Raw genomic sequence first — 25,312 nt, forward strand, 5'->3', positions numbered from 1 at the left:
CCACAATCTTTCACTGAAGTTTCTAATTTTAGATGGTACATGAGATCTACACATTGAAATCCTTTGATAAACTATTAAAAGAAGAATCTGAGTACATGTTTATCCTGCCACTTTTATTTCTTTGTTGGAATTATCCTGCATTAATTTTATTCATATTAAGACAAGGACTTTTAAAAAATTTGAAACCCTTATTTGGTGACACTAATAATATTTGATGTTTTTAGCTAGACACCTTCTGCCAACATGGACTATAGATTATAACCAATTCTATTATTCTGAAGTCATTTATATGGTTTATAATTGAGCTGGTTGCTATTTTACTAGTTACCTTTTCAGGTACAGTTCCTTTTTTTTTTTAAGCATTGCTACCCATGAATTTGCAGGTAAATTGATGGGAGGTGAAATATGTATTACTTAGTACAGCTTATTTCAGTTGTTATTTCAGTTGTTTTTAGTAAGGAAATTTTAGGGAAAAGGGTTAAAATGAATACGTAAAACTAGATTTGGGGATTATCTGAAGATTTCAGTTATTTGAGATTATATTTGAGTCAAGTCATGTTACATTAGTGTCACATCTCCAAAATGGAAACATTAGATAAAAACTTGGTCTAGGTCACACCACCCACTAAATATTATCCCTCATTCTTACACTGTTATGTTGATACCACTTCTAGCCCTAAGTTTTTGCTTTCCTTTATACTAAAGAAATAAAAAGTAGATTTTGAAAAAACAGATTTAAAGCTAGCCACAGGTCTGTCCCTAAATCCCTGTGGAACTTTAAGGAAAGCCACTTAAACTGCTTGGCCTTAGTTTTCTTATTTGTAAAATTTGCAAAATAATGGTCCCATCCAGTTGTATGATTCTTTTGGTATGTTAATATAGTTATTAGAACTGTGAAAATGTCTTTGTGTTATTATCATGTGTGTCATGAAAATGTGGTTTTCTGTGAAGAACATTTTAAAGTTATGATTAGACCATTATCAATTATAGCAGCTCATTATAACAAAAAAAATTGAAATATTTAAATCCCAGTTATTTTTATTGCTGATGTTCTTCCTAATTTGTTGCCTTTTCAGTGATTGATACATATATGTATTTTTTTCAAAACAGAAATCTGAAATATTTTAGCTGTTTTTAATCATATGCACATTTTCATTGAAAATCAAGTAACCTTTTGTTTTAAATTTGAGTACTTCTGATGCTATTCTGAGATTATTGCATGTGACTTCTAGTCGCTTAAGATCTAGGAGTTGCCCCTAACAAGGTTTTTAATATCTGTTTTGTAGATAGGAAACTGAAACAGAAAAAGACTAAATGATTTAATGTAAAATTGTCAAGGCAGTTGAATTTTAAGGTTGGGCTTATAACTCCAATGTCTGTTTCTTTAAACTCTAATTTGAGCACAAAGTGAAACGTTTGAATAATAATAAATTTTCAGCTAGTAGATTACTGTGAGATAAACTTCTCTAAATCCTGGGGCTCATAAAATAATGAGCCCAGTTATTGCAGCATATATCCAAGGTATTTGAATGCCCACTCTATGGCAAGCACTGGGTTGGCACTAGGAACACAATACAATACAAGCAAAAACAGACATGGCCCCTACTGTCATAAAGCTTACAGTGTTGTGGAGGAGAAAGACATTCAAATAATTGCACAAATAAATAAGATAAATTTCACAAAGGAAGCTGGCGGGGGGGCATTGGGAAAGTTTTTCCTGAGGAAGTGAACTTGAGGTGAAAAGGCCTTGCAGCACAAGGTGTGCTCGAGAACTTGAATGAGAACTGATATGGCTGGAGTGCAGAAAGTAGGATACAAGACGAGACAAACAGACAGGCAAAGGCTCTTGCAAATTACACAGAGCCTTATAGTCCATGGTAAGGATTTTAGTATGTATCTTCAGAGCACTAGGAAGCCATTAAGTGGTTTGTGGCCAGTGATATGCCTTGATTCGATTCATGTTTTAGAGTGGTCACTGTCTCCTGGAAGGAGAATGGATTATAAGAAGGTTAGCAGAGACTGCTAGCTGTACCCTAATACCTATCCTATAGTAGTAGTTCTCTCCATTTTTAGCTAAGCACATGGCTACCTAGAACAAAGAATACTTTTCCTTGCTTCCTTTGTAGCTGGATATGGCCTTGTGACTATTTCTTTTATTTGGCTTGGGCTAATATTAAAATTAATTTCTTTTGAACATACACCAAGTCATAGTCACCCAAGGCAGAATTGGAAGTTTGCTATGAATAATCAAGGGGTACCTGTATTCTATTAGAAACACAGCCCTGTACTTCCTCATCTTTATTTTTTATTTATTTTTAATAAATTTATTTATTTATTTATTTTTGGCTGCGTTGGGTCTTTGTTGCTGCACGTGCAGGCTTTCTCAAGTTGAGGCGAGCAGGGGCTACTCTTCGTTGCGGCGCGCGGGCTTCTTATTGCGGTGGCTTCTCTTGTTGCGGAGCACGGGCTCTAGGCACACAGGCTTCAGTAGTTGTGGCACACAGGCTCAGTAGTTGTGGCTCGCGGGCTCTAGAGCGCAGGCTCAGTAGTTGTGGTGCCCGGGTTTAGCTGCCCCATGGCACATGGGATCTTCCCGGACCAGGGCTCAAACTCGTGTCCCCTACATTGGCAGGCAGATTCTTAACCACTGCGCCACCAGGGAAGTCCTCCTCATCTTTAAATGGTAGGTTTGCCATAGCTGTTATTCAATCATATGGAAAAAATTGAAATGTTCCTTGCTTAAGAGATGAGTGATTCACTTCTCTATGCCTTAATTAATATTGTGTACCTTTGCTAAGATACTTAATATTTATTAAGGTACAAGTAGTTGAAAAAGTCCAGTAGTATTAAATGTTTGAAACATAGCAGTGGTTCTCAAACTTGGCTTCATATTGGTATCACCTGGGGAGTTTTAAAAATTACTATGCCTGGGCTTCCCTGGTGGTGCAGTGGTTAGGAATCCGCCTGCCAATGCAGGGGACACGAGTTCGAGCCCTAGTTCAGGAAGATTCCACATGCTGCAGAGCAGCTAGGCCTGTGCGCCACAACTACTGAGCCTGCGCTCTAGAGCCCGCACGCCTAGAGACGGTGCTCCGCGACGAGAGAGGCCACCGCAATGAGAGGCCCGCGCACGGCAATGAAGAGTAGACTCCACTCACCGCAACTAAAAAAAGAAAGTCCACGCGCAGCAACGAAGACCCAACGCAGCCAAAAATAAATAAATAAATTAATTAATTAATTAATTTTTAAAAATTACTATGCCTACGTGCCACCCCCACCCCAGGTTTCTGATTTTAGTGTAGCCTGGGCGTCAAGAGAGTCAACATCTCCCCCAGATGATTCTAATGTGCAGACAAGTTTGAAAACCACTGGTATATAGTCCTGTTTCAAGCACTTGTTAGTTTTATTAGAGATCAAGCTTCACCCAGTACTTTGAACTTACCTCCTATCTAGGTGCTATAGTTTCATCTGCTCTCGATGCAGCTTCCTCTTCAATTGTTCTGATAAGGAAAAATTAAAAATTGATAGCTTTGAAACAACTTTCATTTTCATAGAGTTCTAGCATGGCAGATCCGGAAAAGACTTGATAGATAAATTTTAACCCAACCTCTTTCATTGTGTAAAAGAAGAAAAAGTCCAGGAGAGGTTATTATTTTCCTGAGGATATAACACTAGTTGTTGCAGTGTCAGCACTTGCACAACCTTTTGGTTTTTAAGATAACTTCAAAAATGTTCAGAGAACCACCTAAAGTACAAATAAAACATCAGACCTTTATAGATTGGAAGTTGAAGCACGATGAGGTTGAAATAAAATGACAGCAGCTAATCTGTCAAAACTACAACTAGGACTTCCCTGGTGGTGCAGTGGTTAAGAACCCGCCTGCCAATTGCAGGGGACACGGGTTCAAGCCCTGGTCCGGGAAGATCCCACATGCCGCAGAGCAACTAAGCCCGTGCGCCACAACTACTGAGCCTGCGCTCTAGAGCCCGTGAGCCACAACTACTGAGCCCACGCGCCACAACTACTGAAGCCCAAGTGCCTAGAGCCCACGCTCCGCAACAAGAGAAGCTACCGCAATGAGAAGCTCGCACATCGCCATGAAGAGTAGCCCCCGCTCACCTCAACTAGAGAAAGCCCGTGCGCAGCAATGAAGACCCAACGCAGCCAAAAATAAATAAAAAAACAAACAAACAAACAAAAAACTACAACTAGATCCCGTACTATTCATCATGTACAACTTGTACGATCTAAAGTTCTTAAATTGTAAAGTGTGTAAGAATTACCTGGAGAGCTATTTAAAATGTGAATTCCTATATATATTCCTCCAATTTTGATTCAGGCTGACTGGTAGTAGGACCCAGGAATCTTCACTTTCAATAAACTTCCAAGTGAGTCTAATGTAGGTATTCCACAGACAAAATTTTAAAAACACTGAATAAGTACTAGACCACTCATCCCCCCCAGCAAATGACCTTAAGACTTAACTGGAAAATTGCACTGATGGGTATTTATCGTTCTAGGACTAATTTTACTTAACTGTAAAAATTTTAAAACAATCTAAAATTATCTTTGTAAGTTATGACTCTCTGAAAGCCATACAAGGAAACATAAAAGCACTTACATACAAGGTATATAATGCTGGTTACCATACAAAGTCATGCACTTCAACCTTCAGAGTGATTTAAAATAGTTTAGCAAAGTTCACCAGCGCTGCCACAAAGTGTTACGTAAAGTTGTCATTTTAAAAGCATATAATGATGTTCCTTTAGAAGCAATTTAATAACTGGTAGAGAAGGTTAACTCAAATTTCTACAACTTTACTAATGAATTGCCTGTTGAATGCTGATGTTGAATTTATCACAGATGTCTATTAGCAATTAGCAGACTAATCATTTTGACAATAACAAACACTTCTGTTTTCAGTTTGATAGTTTTCTTTATCTAGTGAATACAGTCTTTATTATGAGTTTAAACGTCGGCGATAGTGCTAATAGCAAAATAATAAACTATTTGCGTTTACTCTGAAATAGACCATAAGCTAATACACAAGACCTTTAAACTTTTCATGAATAATTATTAAGTGATTACTGTGTGTAAGTTGTTACTAATACCAGGTACTGTGAGGGAGATATGAGTAATCAGCATCTGTAACAGGATAAAAAGGTTCATATTTCTATTGTGCATCTGCTGGGATTTATCCATCAGGTTCTACTGCAGATTCCGTGAACTCTCCTCTGCTGTTAACTGTTGGTTCCCACTTTCAGGGTTCACTCCAACGCTAATACCTCAGATGCCCAAGAACGGACAAGAGTGGTGGGGGGGAAATAGCTTTATTGATCATGTCCTTCAACAATGTTTCCTATTTTCTGTTGTCCTGTCCCCTTGACTCTAGTGGTATTCCTTATTTCAGACTATTTTCCTTGGACTTCAGGCTACCATTGTGTCTGCCTTCCATTTGACCTGGTGTCTTTCTGCTTCTCTGACAGCCTGTTGCCTATTTGTGTAGTTTGCTGACTCTTGGCCCAGTCAGACTCCTGATATCTCTGTTTGTCTTGTTGTCCATTCATCTACTCCTTCACTAGCCCTTGGCCCACACTGCAATCTCCCTTTCCCAGCGGATTTACCCAGACCAGCTGAGCCCATAGCAATGTATGCCCAAGTGCTGCTAGTATCCAGTGTACTCCTGATTAAAAACAGAGCTGCTCAACATCATTAATCATTAGAGAAATGCAAATCAAAACTACAATGAGATATCATCTCACACCAGTCAGAATGGCCATCATCAAAAAATCTAGAAACAATAAATGCTGGAGAGGGTGTGGAGAAAAGGGAACACTCTTGCACTGTTGGTGGGAATGTAAATTGATACAGCCACTATGGAGAACAGTATGGAGGTTCCTTAAAAAACTACAAATAGAAATACCATACGACCCAGCAATCCCACTACTGGGCATATACCCTGAGAGAACCATAATTCAAAAAGAGTCATGTACCACAATGTTCATTGCAGCTCTATTTACAGTAGCCAGGACATGGAAGCAACCTAAGTGTCCATCGACAGAGGAATGGATAAAGAAGATGTGGCACGTATATACAATGGAATATTACTCAGCCATAAAAAGAAACAAAATTGAGTTATTTGTAGTGAGGTGGATGGACCTAGAGTCTGTCATATGGAGTGAAGTAAGTCAGAAAGAGAAGAACAAATACCGTATGCTAACACATATATATGGAATCTAAGAAAAAAAAAAAGGTCATGAAGAACCTAGGGGCAAGATGGGAATAAAGACACAAACCTACTAGAGAATGGGCTTGAGGATATGGGGAGGGGGAAGGGTAAGCTGGGACAAAGTGAGAGAGTGGCATGGACATATATACACTACCAAACGTAAAATAGATAGCTAGTGGGAAGCAGCCGCATAGCACAGGGAGATCAGCTCGGTGCTTTGTGACCACCTAGAGGGGTGGGATAGGGAGGGTGGGAGGGAGGGAGACGCAAGAGGGAAGAGATATGGAGACATATGTATATGTGTAACTGATTCACTTTGTTATAAAACAGAAACTAACACACCATTGTAAAGCAATTATACTCCAATAAAGATGTTAAAAAAAAAAAAGATAAACCTTGAACAGTCTTTTGTTAGAGTATAACACATGGGACATAAAAATTAATGGAATGCATCAACAGATATTTGAGTGCCCACCATGGGCAAGGCCTTGTACTTGAAAGGATCTCTAGCGACTGGAATATGTTTCCTTTTCAATGAATAAACTAAGGTAGCAGAAGATGTTCCTTGGGGAGCCTGTTAAGAAAAATTCCACAAAGAAATAAGAGAAAAAAAGGCTGTGAAATCAATTCTACCAATGCCGTAGCAATTCAAATGATGGCTCTTAACTTACTTCCGGCTGAACTGGTTGATAGCATTATTTCAGCAGGACTTGGAAAACCAGTTTGGTGTTTCAGATGATCTGAGAGGGGTGACTTTCGTTTTGTCACATGGTAATCCCAAGAGTCCAGTTCCTCATTCCAATCCACTCCATGTTTATGAAAGTTCATTAGCTGGAACAGTAAGAAGAAAAAAATGTCAGTGAAGGAAGTCATCCAATCCTGATAAGTTGACATGTAGAATAAAGTTGATGGTGTTATTTATTGCTAAGGTAGCCTGGTTAAGGGTTACATGTGTGTACAGTTGGAGGAGGGGCAGGCAAAACGGAATGTAGCTAAGTAAAGTGAAATAGAGCTGATGTATTCAGAGCTTACATTGCTAGAGGTGAGATCAGTTACCTACTTGCAGCTGAAATTTCAAACTTCTGCTTAGTGGGGACCTGAGTGGACAAATGGTGACTGATAGTTGGAAATATCAGCAGACATCTTAAATTTTATGCTCAAATGAATGAGCAATGAACCAGGAGAATAAGTCCAGTTGTTCTCAGCTGCTGGTAATTTTTACCTTTTTATTTAAAATCACAGCGCCTTTTTCAATGAATGCCTATGTGACTGTGGCTTATTACAATGAAACCAGCAACTACACTTCAACAGAGACATGTGAATGTGGTGTTTACGGATTAGCCTCACCGGTGGCTAATGCTATGGGGGTGGTGGGCATTCCTAAGAACAGTAACTACCAAGCTTGTGACTACAACACTGAGTTTACTAATACTAAGAAGCCCTGGATTGCACTGATAGAAAGAGGTAATTGTACATTTTCAGAAAAAATTCAAGCAGCAGGCAGAAGAAATGCTGATGCTGTTGTGATTTACAATGTTCCAGACACTGGCAACCAGACGATACAGATGGCAAATTTTGGTAAGTAAGAACTGATTCCCAAAGAGGGTTAATGTCTTTGTTTATCTTAACATGGTATTTCCATCTACAGTGACTCTAGGGTCTGGCAATGAGGTTGTAAAACAAGTGTATTTTAAATTTTCTTGCCTGGCACTACTCTGAATTACTTTACTATTACTTAATATTGGCAATTAATTTGTTCCAAGGTCAAAAGCAATTCATGAAGTGGTTCCCGTTTTCTTTCACGATGTTCTTAGCTCTACTAGTTTTCTCAGTGTGTATTACATAATTGCTTTTTAATAAATGTGCATTTACCTGTAAACATTCAAGAAAACGTAAATATTTTAATTTCATTCTTAATTTGTACTTTTCAGTTTGATTCAGGGTTGTATGTATTCAAGTGTGCAGTAACTGCAAAACGGATTCATTATTATGATTAAACAATAGCATATTGTAAGTGTGCAAAATGTGTACAGAAATGAGAATTCGACTCTGCTGTATGCATGTGAGATTTTAATGTCTGTGGGACTAATATATATAAAACTACTCTATAAGAAACATTATACATTGAAAATGGTAAGGCTGAAATTGGATACCTCTGTAATTCACACCAAAAGTAAAGATTTCCCTTAAAAATGTTTACTTATGACTTCTTAAGTAAATATAATTATCTAATTTATTAATTTTGTGAAGGAATTTACTTCTTAGAATTACTGTTTTTATTTTGTAAAAAATGCCACTTTCCAAATAAATGCTTTTAAACTAGTGAAGAAGTAGACTTCTGAAACAAGTTTTCTATACTGTAGGTGGGTAAAGGTTTTTTTGACCCCAGACTTGGCCAAAGGAGAAAAATGGTAATTTCAAACAGGGTAAGATCTGGTCGAACACAATACCAGGATAATTGGTATTCTCACCACCAAGTTTGGCCTCTGAGAAGATTAATGTAAATTAAATCAACCAGATTTCAGAACTGTAAGAAAAAAACAAATTTGTGTTAAGAGTAGTAGAGTGGAACATCCAGGCTGTGTACCTACAATATGGCAATTTAGTACTAATCTTTGAAAAACAAGCTGCTTGTTTCTCTGGGTATCAAAAACTAGGTAACATGGTCTTTAGCGGTACAAAATTATTGTAAATGTACAAAACTCTACTTGCTACCTTTTGTAACATATCCTGGACATTTTGAGAACCCAGGCATTCACATTTTTTTCTTTTAAAGTTAAGAGCACTTCATAAACATTCTCTGCATGTTCCTATAATTTTACGAGTGACTTTTATTTTTGTAGAAATAAAATGAGGTGGCTTTCTGTTGAAAATTAGAAATTAAACCTTTTCTAAGGAACCTACTTGCTCTATGTTTCAACTTAGAGAGTCTGAGTATTCTAGGTTTCCTTTTACATGCATAGCCACATTCTGCTGTTCGCTCCCCTGCTTTCTTTAGGATAATTTTCTTTTTTTTTTAATTGAAGTATAGTTGATTTACAATGTTGTGTTAGTCTCAGGTGTACAGCAAAGTGATTCAGTTACATATATATATATGTTCTTTTTCAGATTATTTTCCCATATAGGTTATTATAAAATATTGAGTATAGTTCCCTGTGCTATACAATAGGTCCTTGTTGTTTGTGTTATATATAGTAGTGTGTATATGTTACCCCAAAATTCCTGATTTATTATTCCTCCCCACCTTTCTCCTTTGGTAAACATAAGTTTGTTTTCTATGTCTGTGAGTCTGTTTCTGTTTTATAAATCTTCTGCTTTTTTAAAAGTATAAACAGTATCAAACTAAATAGTAGTCAAGTTTTCCAAACTTGCTTTGCATCATGCAGTAAGGGGCAACTACTGGAAAGTAGGTGCCCAGCCACTGAATTTAAAAGACTGACCAAAACAGTAAATCTCTCCAAAAGGTATGCACAGTCATTTGAGTACATGTCTCTGAGCAGAATTTAAGAAACAAAGCAGTTACATTTATCATTGAATATATACTTCCAATATAATCAAGGATATGTGATCAAAACATTTTTTAAAACTACTGCATTGGGGCTTCCCTGGTGGTGCAGTGGTTGGGAGTCTGCCTGCCAATGCAGGGGACAGGGGTTCGAGCCCTGGTCTGGGAAGATCCCACATGCCACGGAGCAACTAAGCCCGTGAGCCACAACTACTGAGCCTGTGCGTCTGGAGCCTGTGCTCCACAACGGGAGAGGCCGCGACAGTGAGAGGACCCCGCACCGCGATGAAGAGTGGCCCCCGCTCACCGCAACTGGAGAAAGCCCTCGCACAGAAACGAAGACCCGACACAGCCAAAAATGGATAAATAAATTAATTAATTAAAAAAAAAAACTACGGCATTGCCCCTGTTTTAAAATAAGCAAATTTGAAAAGATAGCATAATCATAGTAATTGTAATAGTTAATATATATTGCCATTTAATATATGTCAGGCACTGTTTTAGGGTCTTTATTTAATGAATGTTGATCTTTAACATTGAATGATTTCAACCCCAAAGAATTAAAATTGTAAGTTTAGTGTTTTGCCATTATAAAACCTGTCAACTAGTGTGTCATTAGAGTTCTTCCTTCCTAGAAATTTCTCTTATATAAAAACTATTATATGATGCAGTTGACAAACATAGGGAAGGGAGTGTGGATACGAAAACTCTATGATCAGCCCCTAGACCATTAAAGATTGAGTCATTATTTTATAACATAAGCCAAAATTGTGTTTGTCTTTGCTGTTTTTCATGAGGGTTTTGTTTAGGCACAGAGGGTAGGGCAACAACTCGTCCTCCTCCTCCTACAAAAGCTCAAGGCTTTACCTTCTATCACATTATCTTTTTTTTATTATTAGTTATCTATTTTATACATATTAGTGTATATATGTCAATCCCAATCTCCCAATTCATCCCACCACCACCACCCCCCGCCACTTTCCCCCCTTGGTGTCCATACGTTAGTTCTCTACATCGGTGTCTCAACTTCTGCCCTGCAAACCGGTTCATCTGTACCATTTTTCTAGGTTCCACGTGCATGCGTTAATATACGGTATTTGTTTTTCTCTTCCTGACTTACTTCACTCTGTATGACAGTCTCTAGATCCATCCACGTCTCTACAAATGACCCAATTTCGTTCCTTTTTATGGCTGAGTAATATTCCATTGTATATATGTACCACATCTTCTTTATCCATTCATCTGTCGATGGGCATTTAGGTTGCTTCCATGACCTGGCTATTGTAAATAGAGCTGCAATGAACATTGTGGTACATGACTCTTTGAATTATGGCTTTCTCTGGGTATATGCCCAGTAGTGGGATTGCTGGGTCATATGGTAATTCTATTTTTAGTTTTTTAAGGAACCTCCATACTGTTCTCCATAGTGGCTGTGTCAATTTACATTCCCACCAACAGTGCAAGAGTGTTCCCGTTTCTCCACACCCTCTCCAGCATTTGTTGTTTGTAGATTTTCTGATGATGCCCATTCTAACTGGTGTGAGGTGATACCTCATTGTAGTTTTGATTTGCAGTTCTCTAATAATTAGTGATGTTGAGCAGCTTTTCATGTGCTTCTTGGCCAACTGTATGTCTTCTTTGGAGAAATGTCTATTTAGGTCTTCTGCCCAGTTTTGGATTGGGTTGTTTGTTTTTTTAATATTGAGCTGCCTGAGCTGTTTATATATTTTGGAGATTAATCCTTTGTCCATTGATTCGCTTGCAAATATTTTCTCACATTCTGAGGGTTGTCTTTTTGTCTTGTTTGTAGTTTCCTTTGCTTTGCAAAACCTTTGAAGTTTCATTAGGTCCCATTTGTTTATTTTTGTTTTTATTTCCATTACTCTAGGAAGTGGATCAAAAAAGATCTTGCTGTGATTTATGTCAAAGTGTGTTCTTCCTATGTTTTCTTCTAAGAGTTTTAAGATGTCCGGTCTTACATTTAGGTCTTGAATCCATTTTGAGTTTATTTTTGTGTATGGTGTTAAGGAGTGTTCTAATTTCATTCTTTTACATGTAGCTGTCCAGTTTTCCCAGCACCACTTATTGAAGAGGCTGTCTTTTCTCCATTGTATATCCTTACCTCCTTTGTCATAGATTAGTTGACCCTAGGTGTGTGGGTTTATCTCTGGGCTTTCTATCCTGTTCCACTGATCTACATTTCTGTTTTTGTGCCAGTACCAATTTGTCTTGATTACTGTAGCTTTCTAGTATAGTGTGAAGTCAGGGAGTCTGATTCCTCCAGCTCCGTATTTTTCCCTCAAGACTGCTTTGGCTATTGGGGGTCTTTTGCGTTTCCATACAAATTTTAAGACTTTTTGTTCTAGTTCTGTAAAAAATGCCGGTGGTACTTTGATAGGGATTGCATTGAATGTGTAGATTGCTTTGGGTAGTATAGTCATTTTCACAATATTGATTCTTCCAATCCAAGAACATGGTATATCTCTCCATCTGTCTGTGACATCTTTGATTTATTTCATCAGTGTCTTATAGTTTTCTGAGTACAGGTCTTTTACCTCCTTAGGTAGGTTTATTCCTAGGTATTTTATTCTTTTTGTTGCAATGGTGAATGGGATTGTTTCCTTAATTTCTCTTTCTGGTCTCTCGTTGTTAGTGTATAGGAGGAATGCAAGAGATTTCTGTGCATTAATTTTGTATCCTGCAACTTTACCAAGTTCATTAATTAGCTCTAGTAATTTTCTGGTGGCATCTTTAGGATTCTCTATATATAGTATCATGTCATCTGCAAACAGTGACAGTTTTACTTCTTCTTTTCCAATTTGTATTCCTTTTATTTCTTTTTCTCCTCTGATTGCTGTGGCTAAAACTTCCAAAACTATGTTGAATTATAGTGGCGAGAGTAGACATCCTTGTCTTGTTCCTGATCTTAGAGGAAATGCTTTCAGTTTTTCACCACTGAGAATGATGTTTGCTGTGGGTTTGTTGTATATGGTCTTTATTATGTTGAGGTAGGTTCCCTCTATGCCCACTTTCTGGAGAGTTTTTATCATAAATGGGTGTTGAATTTGGTCAAAAGTTTTTCTGCATCTATTGAAATGATCATATGGTTTTATTCTTCAAGTTGTTAATATAGTGTATCACATTGATTGATTTGCATATATTGAAGAATCCTTGCATCCCTGGGATAAATCCCACTTGATCATGGTGTATGATCCTTTTAATGTGCTGTCGGATTCTGTTTGCTAGTATTTTGTTGAGGATTTTTGCATCTACATTCATCAGTGATATTGGTTTGTAATTTTCTTTTTTGTAGTATCTTTGTTTGGTTTTGGTATCAGGGTGATGGTGGCCTCCTAGAATGAGTTTGGGAGTGTTCCTTCCTCTGCAATTTTTTGGAAGAGTTTGAGAAGGGTGGGTGTTAGCTCTTCTCTAAATGTTTGATAGAATTCACCTGTGAAGCCATCTGGTCCTGGACTTTTGTTTGTTGGAAGATTTTTAATCACAGTTTCAATTTCATTACTTGTGTTTGGCCTGTTCATATTTTCTATTTCTTCCTGGTTCAGTCTTGGAAGGTTATACCTTTCTAAGACTTTGTCCATTTCTTCCAGGTTGTCCATTTTATTGGCATAGAGTTGCTTGTAGTAGTCTCTTAGGATGCTTTGTATTTCTGCAGTGTCCATTGTAACTTCTCCTTTTTCATTTCTAATTTTATTGATTTGAGTCCTCTCCCTCTTTTTCTTGATGAGTCTGGCCAAAGGTTTATCAATTTTGTTTATCTTCTCAAAGAACCAGCTTTAGTTTTATTGATCTTTGCTATTGTTTTCTTTGTTTCTATTTCATTTATTTCTTCTCTGATCTTTATGATTTCTTTCCTTCTACTAACTTGGGGTTTTGTTTGTTCTTCTTTCTCTAGTTCCTTTAGGTGTAAGGTTAGATTGTTTACTTGAGATTTTTCTTGTTTCTTGAGGTAGGATTGTGTTGCTATTAACTTCCCTCTTAGAACTGCTTTTCCTGCATCCCATAGGTTTTGGATCATCATGTTTTCATTGTAATTTGTCTCTAGGTATTTTTTGATTTCCTCTTTGATTTCTTCAGTGATCTCTTGTTTATTTAGTAACGTATTGTTTACCCTCCATGTGTTTGTGTTTTTTACGTTTTTTTCCCTCTAATTGATTTCTAATCTCATAGCGTTGTGGTCGGAAAAGGTGCTTGATATGATTTCAGTTTTCTTAAATTTACTGTGGCTTGATTTGTGACCCAAGATGTGATCTATCCTGGAGAATGTTCTGTGTGCACTTGAGAAGAAAGTGTAATCTGCTGTTTTCGGGTGGAATATCCTATAAATATTAATTAAATCTATCTGGTCTGTTGTGTCATCTAAAGCTTGTTTTTCCTTATTAATTTTCTGTCTGGATGATCTGTCCATTGGTGAAAGTGGGGTGTTAAAGTCCCCTATTGTGTTACTGTCGATTTCTCCTTTTATGGCTGTTAACATTTGCCTTATGTATTGAGGTGCTCCTATGTTGGGTGCATATATATTTACAATTGTTATATCTTCTTCTTGGATTGATCCCTTGATCATTATGTAGTGTCCGTCTTTGTCTCTTATAATAGTCTTTATTTTAAAGTCAATTTTGTCTGATATGAGAATTGCTACTCCAGCTTTCTTTTGATTTCCGTTTGCATGGAATATCTTTTTCCATCCCCTCACTTTCAGTCTGTATGTGTCCCTAGGTCTGAAGTGGGTCTCTTGTAGACAGCATATATATGGGTCTTGTTTTGGTATCCATTCAGCGAGCCTGTGTCTTTTGGTTGGAGCATTTAATCCATTCACGTTCAAGGTAATTATCGATATGTATGTTCCTATGACCATTTTCTTAATTGTTATGGGTTTGTTTTTGTAGGTCCTTTTCTTCTATAGTGTTTCCCACTTAGAGAAGTTCCTTTAGCATTTATTGTAGAGCTGGTTTGCGGATGCTGAATTCTCTTAGCTTTTGCTTGTCCGTAAACCTTTGGATTTCTCCATCGAATCTGAATGAGATCCTTGCCGGGTAGAGTAATCTTTGTTGTAGGTTCTTCCCTTTCATCACTTTAAATATAAAATGCCACTCCTTTCTGGCTTGTAGAGTTTCTGCTGAGAAATCAGCTGTTAACCTTATGGGAGTTCTCCTGTATGTTATTTGTCGTTTTTCCCTTGTTGCTTTCAGTAATTTTTCTTTGTCTTTAATTTTTGTCAGTTTGATTACTATGTGTCTCGGCGTGTTTCTCCTTGGGTTTATCCTGCCTGGGACTCCCTGTGCTTCCTGGACTTGGGTGGCTATTTCCTTTTCCATGTTAGGGAAGTTTTCATCTATAATCTCTTCAAATGTTTTCTCAGGTCCTTTCTCTCTCTCTTCTCCTTCTATAATGCAAATGTTGTTGAGTTTAATGTTGTCCCAGAGGTCTCTTAGGCTGTCTTCATTTCTTTTCATTCTTCTTTCTTTAGTCTGTTCCACAGCAGTGAATTCCACCATTCTGTCTTCCAGGTCACTTATCCGTTCTTCTGCCTCAGTTATTCTGCTATTGATTCCTTCTAGTGTAGTTTTCATTTCAGTTATTGTATTGTTCATCTCTGTTTGTTTGTTCTTAATTCTTCTAGGTGTTTGTTCTTTAATTCTTGTAGGTCTTTATTAAACATTTCTTGCATATTCTCGATCTTTGCCTCCATTCTTTTTCCGAGGTCCTGGATCATCTTCACTATCATTATTCTGAATTCTTTTTCTGGAAGGTTGCCTACCTACCTCCACTTCATTTAGTTGTTTTTCTGGGGTTTTATCTTGTTCCTTCAGCTGGTACATAGCCCTCTGCCTTTTCATCTTGTCTTTCTGTGAATGTGGTTTTTGTTCCACAGGCTGCAGGATTGTAGTTCTTGCTTCTGCTGTCTGCCCTCTGGTGGATGAGGCTATCTAAGAGGCTTGTGCAAGTTTCCTGATGGGAGGGACTGGTGGTGGGTAGAGCTGACTGTTGCTCTGGTGGGCAGAGCTCAGCAAAACTTTAATCCTCTTGTCTGCTGATGGGTGGGGCTGGGTTCCCTCCCTGTTGGTTGTTTGGCCTGAGGCAACCCAACACTGGAGCCTACCTGGCTCTTTGGTGGGGCTAATTGTGGACTCTGGGAGGGCTCATGCCAAGGGGGTACTTCCCAGAACTTCTGCTGCCAGTGTCCTTGTCCCCAGAGTGAGCCACAGCCACCCCCATCCTCTGCAGGAGACCCTCCAACACTTGTAGGTAGGTTTGGTTCAGTCTCCTATGGGGTCACTGCTCCTTCCCCTGGGTCCCGATGCACACACTACTTTGTGTGTGCCCTCCAAGAGTGGAGTCTCTGTTTCCCCCAGTCCTGTCAAAAAGTCTTGCAGTCAAATCCCGCTAGCCTTCAAAGTCTGATTCTCTAGGAATTCCTCCTCCCGTTGCCAGACCCCCAGGTTCAGAAGCCTGACATGGGGCTCAGGACCTTCACTCCAGTGGGTGGACTTCTGTGGTATAACTCCAGTTTGTGAGTCACCCACCCAGCAGTTATGGGACTTGATTTTATTGTGATTGTGCCCCTCCTACCATCTCACTGTGGCTTCTCCTTTGTCTTTGGCTGTGGGGTATCTTTTTTGGTGAGTTCCAGTGTCTTCGTGTCGATGATTGTTCAGCAGTTAGTTGTGATTCCGGTGCTCTCGCAAGAGGGAGTAAGCACATGTTCTTCTACTCCACCATCTTGAACCAATCTCTGAGTGTTCTGTCACCTTATCTTTTATCACCCCTAAAAACCACCTTTTCAGAAAACCACACTCTAGCCCCCTTCAGGGATGTGGACCCCCTTCACTTCCTTGGTTGCTGCTATCTCTTCATTCCTTCCGTCGCATTTTCCATGCTAGGCCTTCCTAGCCTTTCCACAATGCTGTGCCTCTTTATGTCTTAATGTTGCCGATGCCCTCCAACCAAAGGCTCCTAGGAGCAGACCTGTAGTTGAAAAAGTTGGGTTTATTACTTACTGCAGCAAAGGGAGAATGCACACCACGGGAAACAATGGGGTATCTCAATAAGAGGTCTTAAGAAAGGATTTATAGGATTTGGGCTTGCTTCAGATGATTTGGGGGAGGGTTTAAGGAAGCATGCCATTGACCAGCCAGCCCAGTTTGCCTGAGACAGGGATTTCCTGGAACTTGAGACTTTCAGTGCTAAAACCAGGAAATTCCTGGGAAAACCAGGCTGAGTAGGTCACTCTAGCTGGCTTTGTTCTGGATTTGGATACTGTCAGAATGTAGGGGATAAGTCTGTGATTGGATTTCTAAATAAACCTTATTTGTAAGTGGGGAAGCCTAACCTGAAGCTACAGCTATAATTAGTAAAGAAGCAACAGTCACTCATGTTTTAGCCAGGATGGGAGATGTTTGGTCATTTTTGTGACTTGGATGCTGTTCATATTTTGACTGGGTTCAGACGTGATTACGGAATGGTCTTGTTTTTGTCTTGATCTATCATGGCACAGAATGACCTCCTCTACTGTTGATGCTCTGTGAAATTATTTATGTTCAACAAGAAAACACCAAAGCCTGATTGGTAGTGCCAGGCCAGGTCCCAGATGTCAAGGGCTGCTTGCCTCTTTCTCAGCAACAGTATACTATGCCTATGTCTTTACTACTGTGCAAATACATTATCTCCTCCCATTTTATGTATCAGTGCTTCCCCATCCCCTATAGCCTGCCTTCAAGGCCCTCAGCAAGCCTAAGGGATGCTTCTGCACTCCTTGCTTCTCATGGTTTCATGATGTGGATACAGAATGTCTTTACTCCTGGGCCCAATCCATTCACAGCTCCCCTACTAGCAGTATCCCTTTTCTGAAGGGGACAACTTCAGTCTAAGAAGTGCTCCCACCGAGAAGGAATGGTGTCTAACCTAGTACTTGGAGATAAACCTTTAATTCTAAGTTTCCCAGTTTGCAGTGTGTTTTGATTTGCATTTTGATGCAGTTGGAAATAGAAAGATATGCTTATGGTATCCTTAAGTAATTATGTACCTTCTTAACAACCCTTTCCAAATGCTCCAGAGTCGTCCATCCATCCAGTTGTCCCAGATGTTCAAGAAAAGGCAGGACTCCTCAGTTATTAAAGCAGAAAATTCAGACTATGTTAAGTACTTGCTTGCTGACAGAACAGGTTTTGAAAGTTAAATATGCTATTAATAGGTTAATTGCCCTAAGAAAGGATTAGATTTTAATGTACTGTAGTTTATTTCAGCAAAATCAGTAATCTAAGAGGAATAAAATGTTTCTTAACGTTTTTATCATTACGACTGTGTTCAGTGAAGTGTATTACAGGGTGAGGTCTGCAGCATTTCAGAATCCCCCAAACTCACCAATTCCCCAGCAATTAAGTACATGGAAAGGAAGGGTTTAATCAGAGTAGCAAACTCACATGTTTTAGAAAAAAATTTTTCTAGAACTGAGAAGGGAAATAAAAACATAATATATAAATGAAGTGAGAAGATAATAAAAACTTCAATAAGGCTTAGACTCCAATATATACATGAGTTTAATTCAAGAAAACTAATCAGTTCCACTTCAAATGAATCTCAGATCTGCCCAGCACCATCTCCAAGACTTCATCCTCAGACCTCTGCAATAACTTCCTAACTCATCTCCCTGCTTCTCTTGTCCCCCTCTAAGCCCACTACCCACACTGAAGCCAAAGTGGCTTTTTAGAATAAAACCAAACCACACCTTGTTTAAAACCCCTCAGTAGCTTCCCACTGCACTTCGAGTACATTCAGACTCCTTTCCATGTCCTCACCCAGCCATGAATCAACTGGCTCATGCCCACCACTCTGACCTCATCTCCTCTCACCTCCCTGCATGCCTCCTGCCCCCTACACTGAGCTCCAGCCACACTGGGCTCCTTTCAGTCCCTCAATCCCACTAAACCCTTCCCTGCCTTGAGCTTGAAAATACTTGAAACCGCCCTCTTCTTCACACTCCCACATCTCATTAAAGATCAAGTCCTGTTGATTCAATCTCCAAGCATTTCTGAAATCCATCCCTTTTCCCACCTCTGCTGCATCCATCCAAGCCCAGGCCAATATCCTGTCTCACCTGGACTATTGCAGTAACCTCCCAGCGGGTCTCCCTCTTATTCTCGTCCCTCTACAGAGTCTTGTCTTCCACCCAGCAGCCAGAGTGATCTCGTGGAAAATGGAATTCAGTCCCAATTAGAATAAAATCCAGGCTTCATGCCATGTCCTACAAAGCCCTGTGTGATGAGACCTGATTCCACAACCCTCTCTCCCACATGACTATGCCCCAGCCACTCTGGTCTTCTTTCTGTTTCTAAACCAAAAGAGCTAGCTTTTGCACTTGCTGTTCCCTCTACCGAAGTCATTTCTCTTTCATGTTTTCACGTAATGCTTCCTCCAAAAATATAACCATGTCACTACTTTCTCGACATGGCAGCTGGAGCCATCCTCTAAAAATCGAGGTCAGATCACATTGCTCTTCTTCTCAAAACCCCCCAGTGACTTTTCATTGTTCTTCAAATAAAATCTAAACTTTGCCATGCCGAAAAGGACTTGCATCATCTGGCCTCTGCCTACCTTTCCAACCTAACAGTGCCACCCCTGCCCTACCAATGCCTAACCACTCTGACCTTCAGATATTTTCTCCAACCCACGAAGCTTTTTCTGTGAGGCCCTTTGTGCTTGTTTTTCTCCCCATCACCATCATCACTACCACATGTAAGGTGGTTCTCCGAATCCCAGTTTAAATGTCTCTTCTTTGAAGAACTCTCCCCCTACTGCATTAATTCCAATCAAAACCTGGTGCTCATTTCTGCTGAAATCTCTTATAATGTGTAATGATTTTATTTGCTTATTTTCTTATAATAATAAGATGATTATTGTAATGATTTTCTTATAATGTGTAATGATTTTCTCATTTGCTTATTATCTGTCTTTCTGTCTTTCCCACTTGATTGTAGGTTCCAGGAGGGCAGAGACCATGTCATCCATTGTATAGTGCATAGTCTTCACTAGTTGTTAAATGAATGAGAGTTTAAGAAACTTGAAAGCAATTCCCTTTTATATATGAAAAGATAGACAAGTTTAAGTGAAGTTGATTAGGTGAATTTGGCAAACTATTGTACTTTAAAATTGTTTTTATTTTTACCTATACAAGTAATACTAGTAATACTTTCTCCTTTAAAAAACAACACAAGATATAAAGTCCCCCTTGACTATTGCCGCCAATATCAGGCTTCTCCCAAGAGATAACTATTGTTATTCATTCAGTAGGTAACATTTCAGGCTTTTTCTATTAATTTTTACATATGTATACCTATAGAAACTACAAAGTCAACCTGTGTTTTATTTTTCACATTAATGAAGTTATCTGTAGCCTGCTTTTGTCACTCAATAGTAAGAATTGGAGTTATTTCCATATTAATAAATTTATATTTAGATCTAATCCATTTTTAACTACTGCATAATATTTCATAGTGTGAACACACTCATAACTTATTCAACCACTCCCCTACTAATGGACATTTGGGTTGTTTTCAACTCTGCTCTTTTACAGACAATACTTCAATGAACATAATTATTGCTGATACCTAAGGAAGTTAATGATATTGACCTTGCATCACTATTGATGTTGCTCTTGCATGTGACTGCCTTGTTGAACTCCTATTTCATTTTAATAGTTGGCTCTTGAATTTTCAGGATAAATGACCATTTTCTCTACAAAGCTTTACCTCATCTTTTATATTAATTGTACCTATTCATTCTTTCCAGTGGTCTTATTCTATTGTCTAGGGTTCTAATAGTGATAATATATACACTTTTGACGTGTTCCTGACTTTACTACCAAAATGCTCCCACTGTTCCACCATTAAATGTGTTGTTTGATAGAAGTTTCTGGGAGATACTCCTTATCAAGTTTCAGGACTTCAGTAAGGCTTTTGAATCGTGTTATTCTTACTGGCAAGCTATAATATAAATACATATGTATATACATATACTTATGTATGTATATGTGTAGATAGATATAAGATACAGCTATAGTCACTATTGTAGGATATGATCCAAAGGGGAAATCCAATAGTTTACTGTCAGCTAAGGGGAAATAATAAAGTGATATACAGAAACAAGCTGAAACTAACACACCATTGTAAAGCAATTATACTCCAATAAAGATGTTAAAAAAAGAAAAAAGAAACAATAGGTAAAAGGGACAGTTTTGTTTTTCTTTCTTTTTTTTAGATATCATTTTATTGGTGCCCTTGATAAAAGGATTGAAAACATTTTTGTTGCTTATACATATGACTCCAAGTTGAGTGTCAAATTGTAAGACACAAACAAAATTTAAAATTATCTTGACAAACTAGAAAAACTGTTTATTAAAACAAGATGAAGTGCCACAGTGAATAGTAAAGAATAATAAATGTAGGGACAGATATAAAATAGAAAAACCTGTCAGGTTTATAAGCAAAATATTTGGTAGTCAATATTTTGCACCACAAGTTAAAGAGTGATACAGTTATTTTAAAACTAGTATGATCGTGAGATGTGCCAACAAGTATATAATATGTTAGGTCTGGAAAATACCTTGGCTATGCTTGGAATTCACAAAACCCTGAAAACATCATAACCCTTACTGTAACCTAGCTTACAATAACAAGATTTTAGTACCTCTCTCTCATACTCTCAAATCAATTCCCAAGTGTCTGTCTGTCTGTCTGTCTGTCTCTCCCCGCCCCCACATCCCACCATATAGGCACAGACATACATAACTGCATAAGAATTTATATTTTTATAAGGGAGTCAAAGATACAGTACCTCCGGATGCTGGTTTCCAGAAAAATACAAAATGAGTAAATTCACTATGAGCTCTTTAAAGTACATTAACTCCCTTTTCTACATTTTAAAATCTAGGAATACTTTTTTTTTTTTTTTTTAGGAATACTTTTTTAAAACCAAGGAATATTTTGTAAGTCTAAACATGGCCTTTTTGTTCATTGATATATATTCTCTACTTACCTCTTGTCCTCTTCCTTCTAAACTTTTAATCTTTTATTTATTATATTATGATTTGCTGCCAGGACATTGATTGCCCCCCAAATTATTGATAATTACTTGGAAAGAATGTGCACACGGATGTGTGTGTGTGTGTGTAAATACAGACAGAGAAATGCCTGGATAGGATTGCATAAAATAGAATAGTTCCTCTTAAGTACCCTCTCCCTCTATTTTCAACAATCCTTGGTTCCTAAGTTCTCTTACCCCAGCTACCCCTCTTCCATCACTCAGGCTTACCTTCCCTAGACAGCAAGGACTTCATGTAAATAAATTATATCTGTTTCCATCTAAACTCGTAAGTCTTACGTCCTACACATTTAGGTAATTGTTAGATATGCAGGAGCTACTTTGTTAAAGTATCCCAGGGGAAACTTTATTTGTTGTACTTGGAAACAACATGACTTAGACAAACAAACCCAATTTCTAACTGATGATAATTTCAGGACCTTTGAAAGAACTGTGGAACAATAAATTGGGGGAAATCGTATTTCAAAGCATCCCTTATCACATCATATAAGCAATAACCTACTCCACCTAACGTTTTAGATTTTTAGATGTATATCATATTTGTATCTAAATTTATAATAATATATATTATCATGTGATCTTTTTAAAAAATTACTTATTTACTTATTTATTTATTTATTTATTTATGGCTGCGTTGGGTCTTTGTTGCTATGCGTGGGCTTTCTCTAGTTGCAATGAGCGGGGCCACTCTTCATTGCAGTGCGCGAGCCTCTCATTGCGGTGGCTTCTCTTGTTGCACAGCATGGGCTCTAGAGCGCAGGCTCAGTAGTTGTGGTGCACGGGCTTAGTGGCTCTGTGGCATGTGAGATCTTCCTGGACTAGGGCTCAAACCAGTGTCCCCTGCATTGGCAGGCAGATTCTTTTTTTTTTTTTAATAGATCTTTATTGGAGTATAATTGCTTTACAATACTGTGTTAGTTTCTGTTGTACACCAAAGTGAATCAGCCATATGCATACATATGTCCCCATATCCCCTCTCTCTTGAGCCTCCCTCCCATCCTCCCTATCCCACCCCTCTAGGTCATCGCAAAGCACCGAGCTGATCTCCCTGTGCTATGCGGCTGCTTCCCATTAGCTATTTATTTAACATTTGGTAGTGTATATATGTCCATGCCACTCTCTCACTTCGTCCCAGCTTACCCTTCCCCCACCCCGTGTCCTCAAGTCCATTCTCTATGTCTGTGTCTTTATTCCTGCCCTGCAACTAGGTTCATCAGTACCATTTTTTTTAGGTTCCGTATATATGTGTTAGCATACGGTATTTGTTTTCTCCTTCTGACTTACTTCACTCTGTATGACAGACTCTAGGTCCATCCACCTCACTACAAATAACTCAATTTCGTTTCTTTTTATGGCTGAGTAATATTGCATTGTATATATGTGCCACATCTTCTTTATCCATTCATCTGTCGATGGACATTTATGTTGGTTCCATGTCCTGGCTATTGTAAATAGTGCTGCAATGAACATTGTGGTACATGACTCTTTTTGAATTATGGTTTTCTCAGGGTATATGCCCAGTAGTGGGATTGCTGGGTCGTATGTTAGTTCTATTTTTAGTTTCTTAAGGAACCTCCATACTGTTTTCCATAGTGACTGTATCAGTTTACATTCCCACCAGCAGTGCAGGAGGGTTCCCTTTTCACCACACCCCTTCCAGCATTTATTGTTTCTAGATTTTTTCATAATGGCCATTCCAACTGGCATGAGGTGATACCTCATTGCAGTTTTGATTTGCATTTCTCTAATAATTAGTGATGTTGGGCATCTTTCATGTGCCTCTTAGCCATCTGTATGTCTTCCTTGGTGAAATGTCTATTTAGGTCTTCCGCCCATTTTTTTAATTGGACTGTTTGTCTTTTGATATTGAGCTCCATGAGCTGTTTGTATATTTTGGAGATTAATCCTTTGTCCGTTGTTTCATTTGCAAATATTTTCTCCCATTCTGAGGGTTGTCTTTCGTCTTGTTTATGGTTTCCATTGTGGTGCAAAAGCTTTTAAGTTTAATTAAGTCCCATTTGTTTATTTTTGTTTTTATTTCCATTACTCTAGGAGGTGGGTCAAAAAAGATCTTGCTGTGGTCTATGTCAAAGAGTGTTTTTCCTTTGTTTTCCTCTAAGAGTTTTATAGTGTGTGGTCTTAACCAGATTCTTAACCACTGCGCCACCAAGGAAGTCCTATGTGATCTTCTTTATCATGCAATGATAGTGATACCACGTGGTTAAATAAATTAGTCTCTAGCAATAATCAATACATTGGCACCTCCTCGGTGGAAAGAACAAATAGAAGGAAATGAAAATTTGCTTAATAATTTACTTGCTTTCAATTTCTATTTTAAATGACTGTCTCCGTATCATTATTCCTAATATCTGGAGCTCTTTCTTTTCTTTCAGCATTGCACCTAATTCCTATTAAAATATGTTTTTCTTTGCTCTTTATGAAGGCAATTGTTAACAATAAATATTCTATTAGCTGTGTGCTGCACATTCTTCTAAGTGTAATTAATCACTTCAACAATCCATGAGGTACAAAGTGTTAGTATCCCCATTTTATATATATATGGAAACTGAGGCATAGAAACGTTGGTTAACTTCCCCTCATGGTCATACAGCTAGTAGATTGCAAAACTAGGGTTTGAACTTTATACCTCTATACCCTGACTCCAGAATCCGTGTTTTTAATCAGTACACAATACTATAATACCTTTCTGGTGAGCATATACTATGCAAGGCACCATACAAAAATGGTACCAAAACACGATCATTGCCCTCAAGAAGGAAAATGTAGTAGGGAGAACCGATATTTATACAACTAGTAGAAGGCAGAATATAAAAAGCACTATTAATAGAAGTGTTAAGATTATTGGAGCTGAAGAGGTTAAGAAATTATGAGGTCATAGTGTTGGGAAGGTCATCAACGTGGATGTTAAGGTTATAGATGATTATAACAGAGAACTGAAAGATCAGTAGTGGGAGTATAAAAGGGAGAGCTACAGAGTAGGCAATCAGAAAGTGGAGTATTTCTGTTACGATTTCAGAAGTTGAGCAGATCAGGATGATAATAATGTCCAGAGTCTGGTCATGGCAGTGGGGTGACTACACTGGAATAGAGACAAAGGTCCCTGAAGTTGAATCACAATGAGGTCAGAGTGTTGGATGATGGAAGAACTTAGGGTGGAGAGAATGCCTGTGATCCAAATGACAGAGTCTTCATATATGTGGTGGTATGACTGGGAGGCTGGTCCATGACCAAAAACAGGGAGGGAAGGAATAGAAGGTGGTAAAACCAAGTGCCATGAGTCTCTTGACTGCCATGAGTCTCCAAAAAATGGGTTTTACTCATGACGGTGGGGGAAAAGTAGTCTGGCGACAACCACTTGGGAGTGAGGAGACCCCTTATAGCCCTGAAGTATGTAGGATACAGAAGGATGAGCTGCCTCTACTAAAAGTAACTGAAGGAGAAG

At 38.4% G+C, this 25,312-nt stretch overlaps 1 protein-coding gene across 1 annotated transcript in view; it reads left to right on the top strand.

The window, feature by feature from the left end:
- The first annotated feature begins 6,590 nt into the window (after positions 1–6,590).
- The window catches only part of RNF128 (ring finger protein 128), a 102,029-nt gene continuing 83,307 nt past the window's right edge, over positions 6,591–25,312 (top strand). Inside the window, exon 1 of the mRNA XM_082377337.1 lies at positions 6,591–7,808. Coding sequence (XP_082233463.1) covers positions 7,403–7,808 — 406 coding nt within the window. The 5' untranslated portion in view covers positions 6,591–7,402. The remainder of the gene's footprint in view (positions 7,809–25,312) is intronic.

Source organism: Balaenoptera borealis (assembly GCF_965194805.1).
Source record: "Balaenoptera borealis genome assembly, chromosome: X".
Taxonomy (NCBI): Eukaryota; Metazoa; Chordata; class Mammalia; order Artiodactyla; family Balaenopteridae; genus Balaenoptera; species Balaenoptera borealis.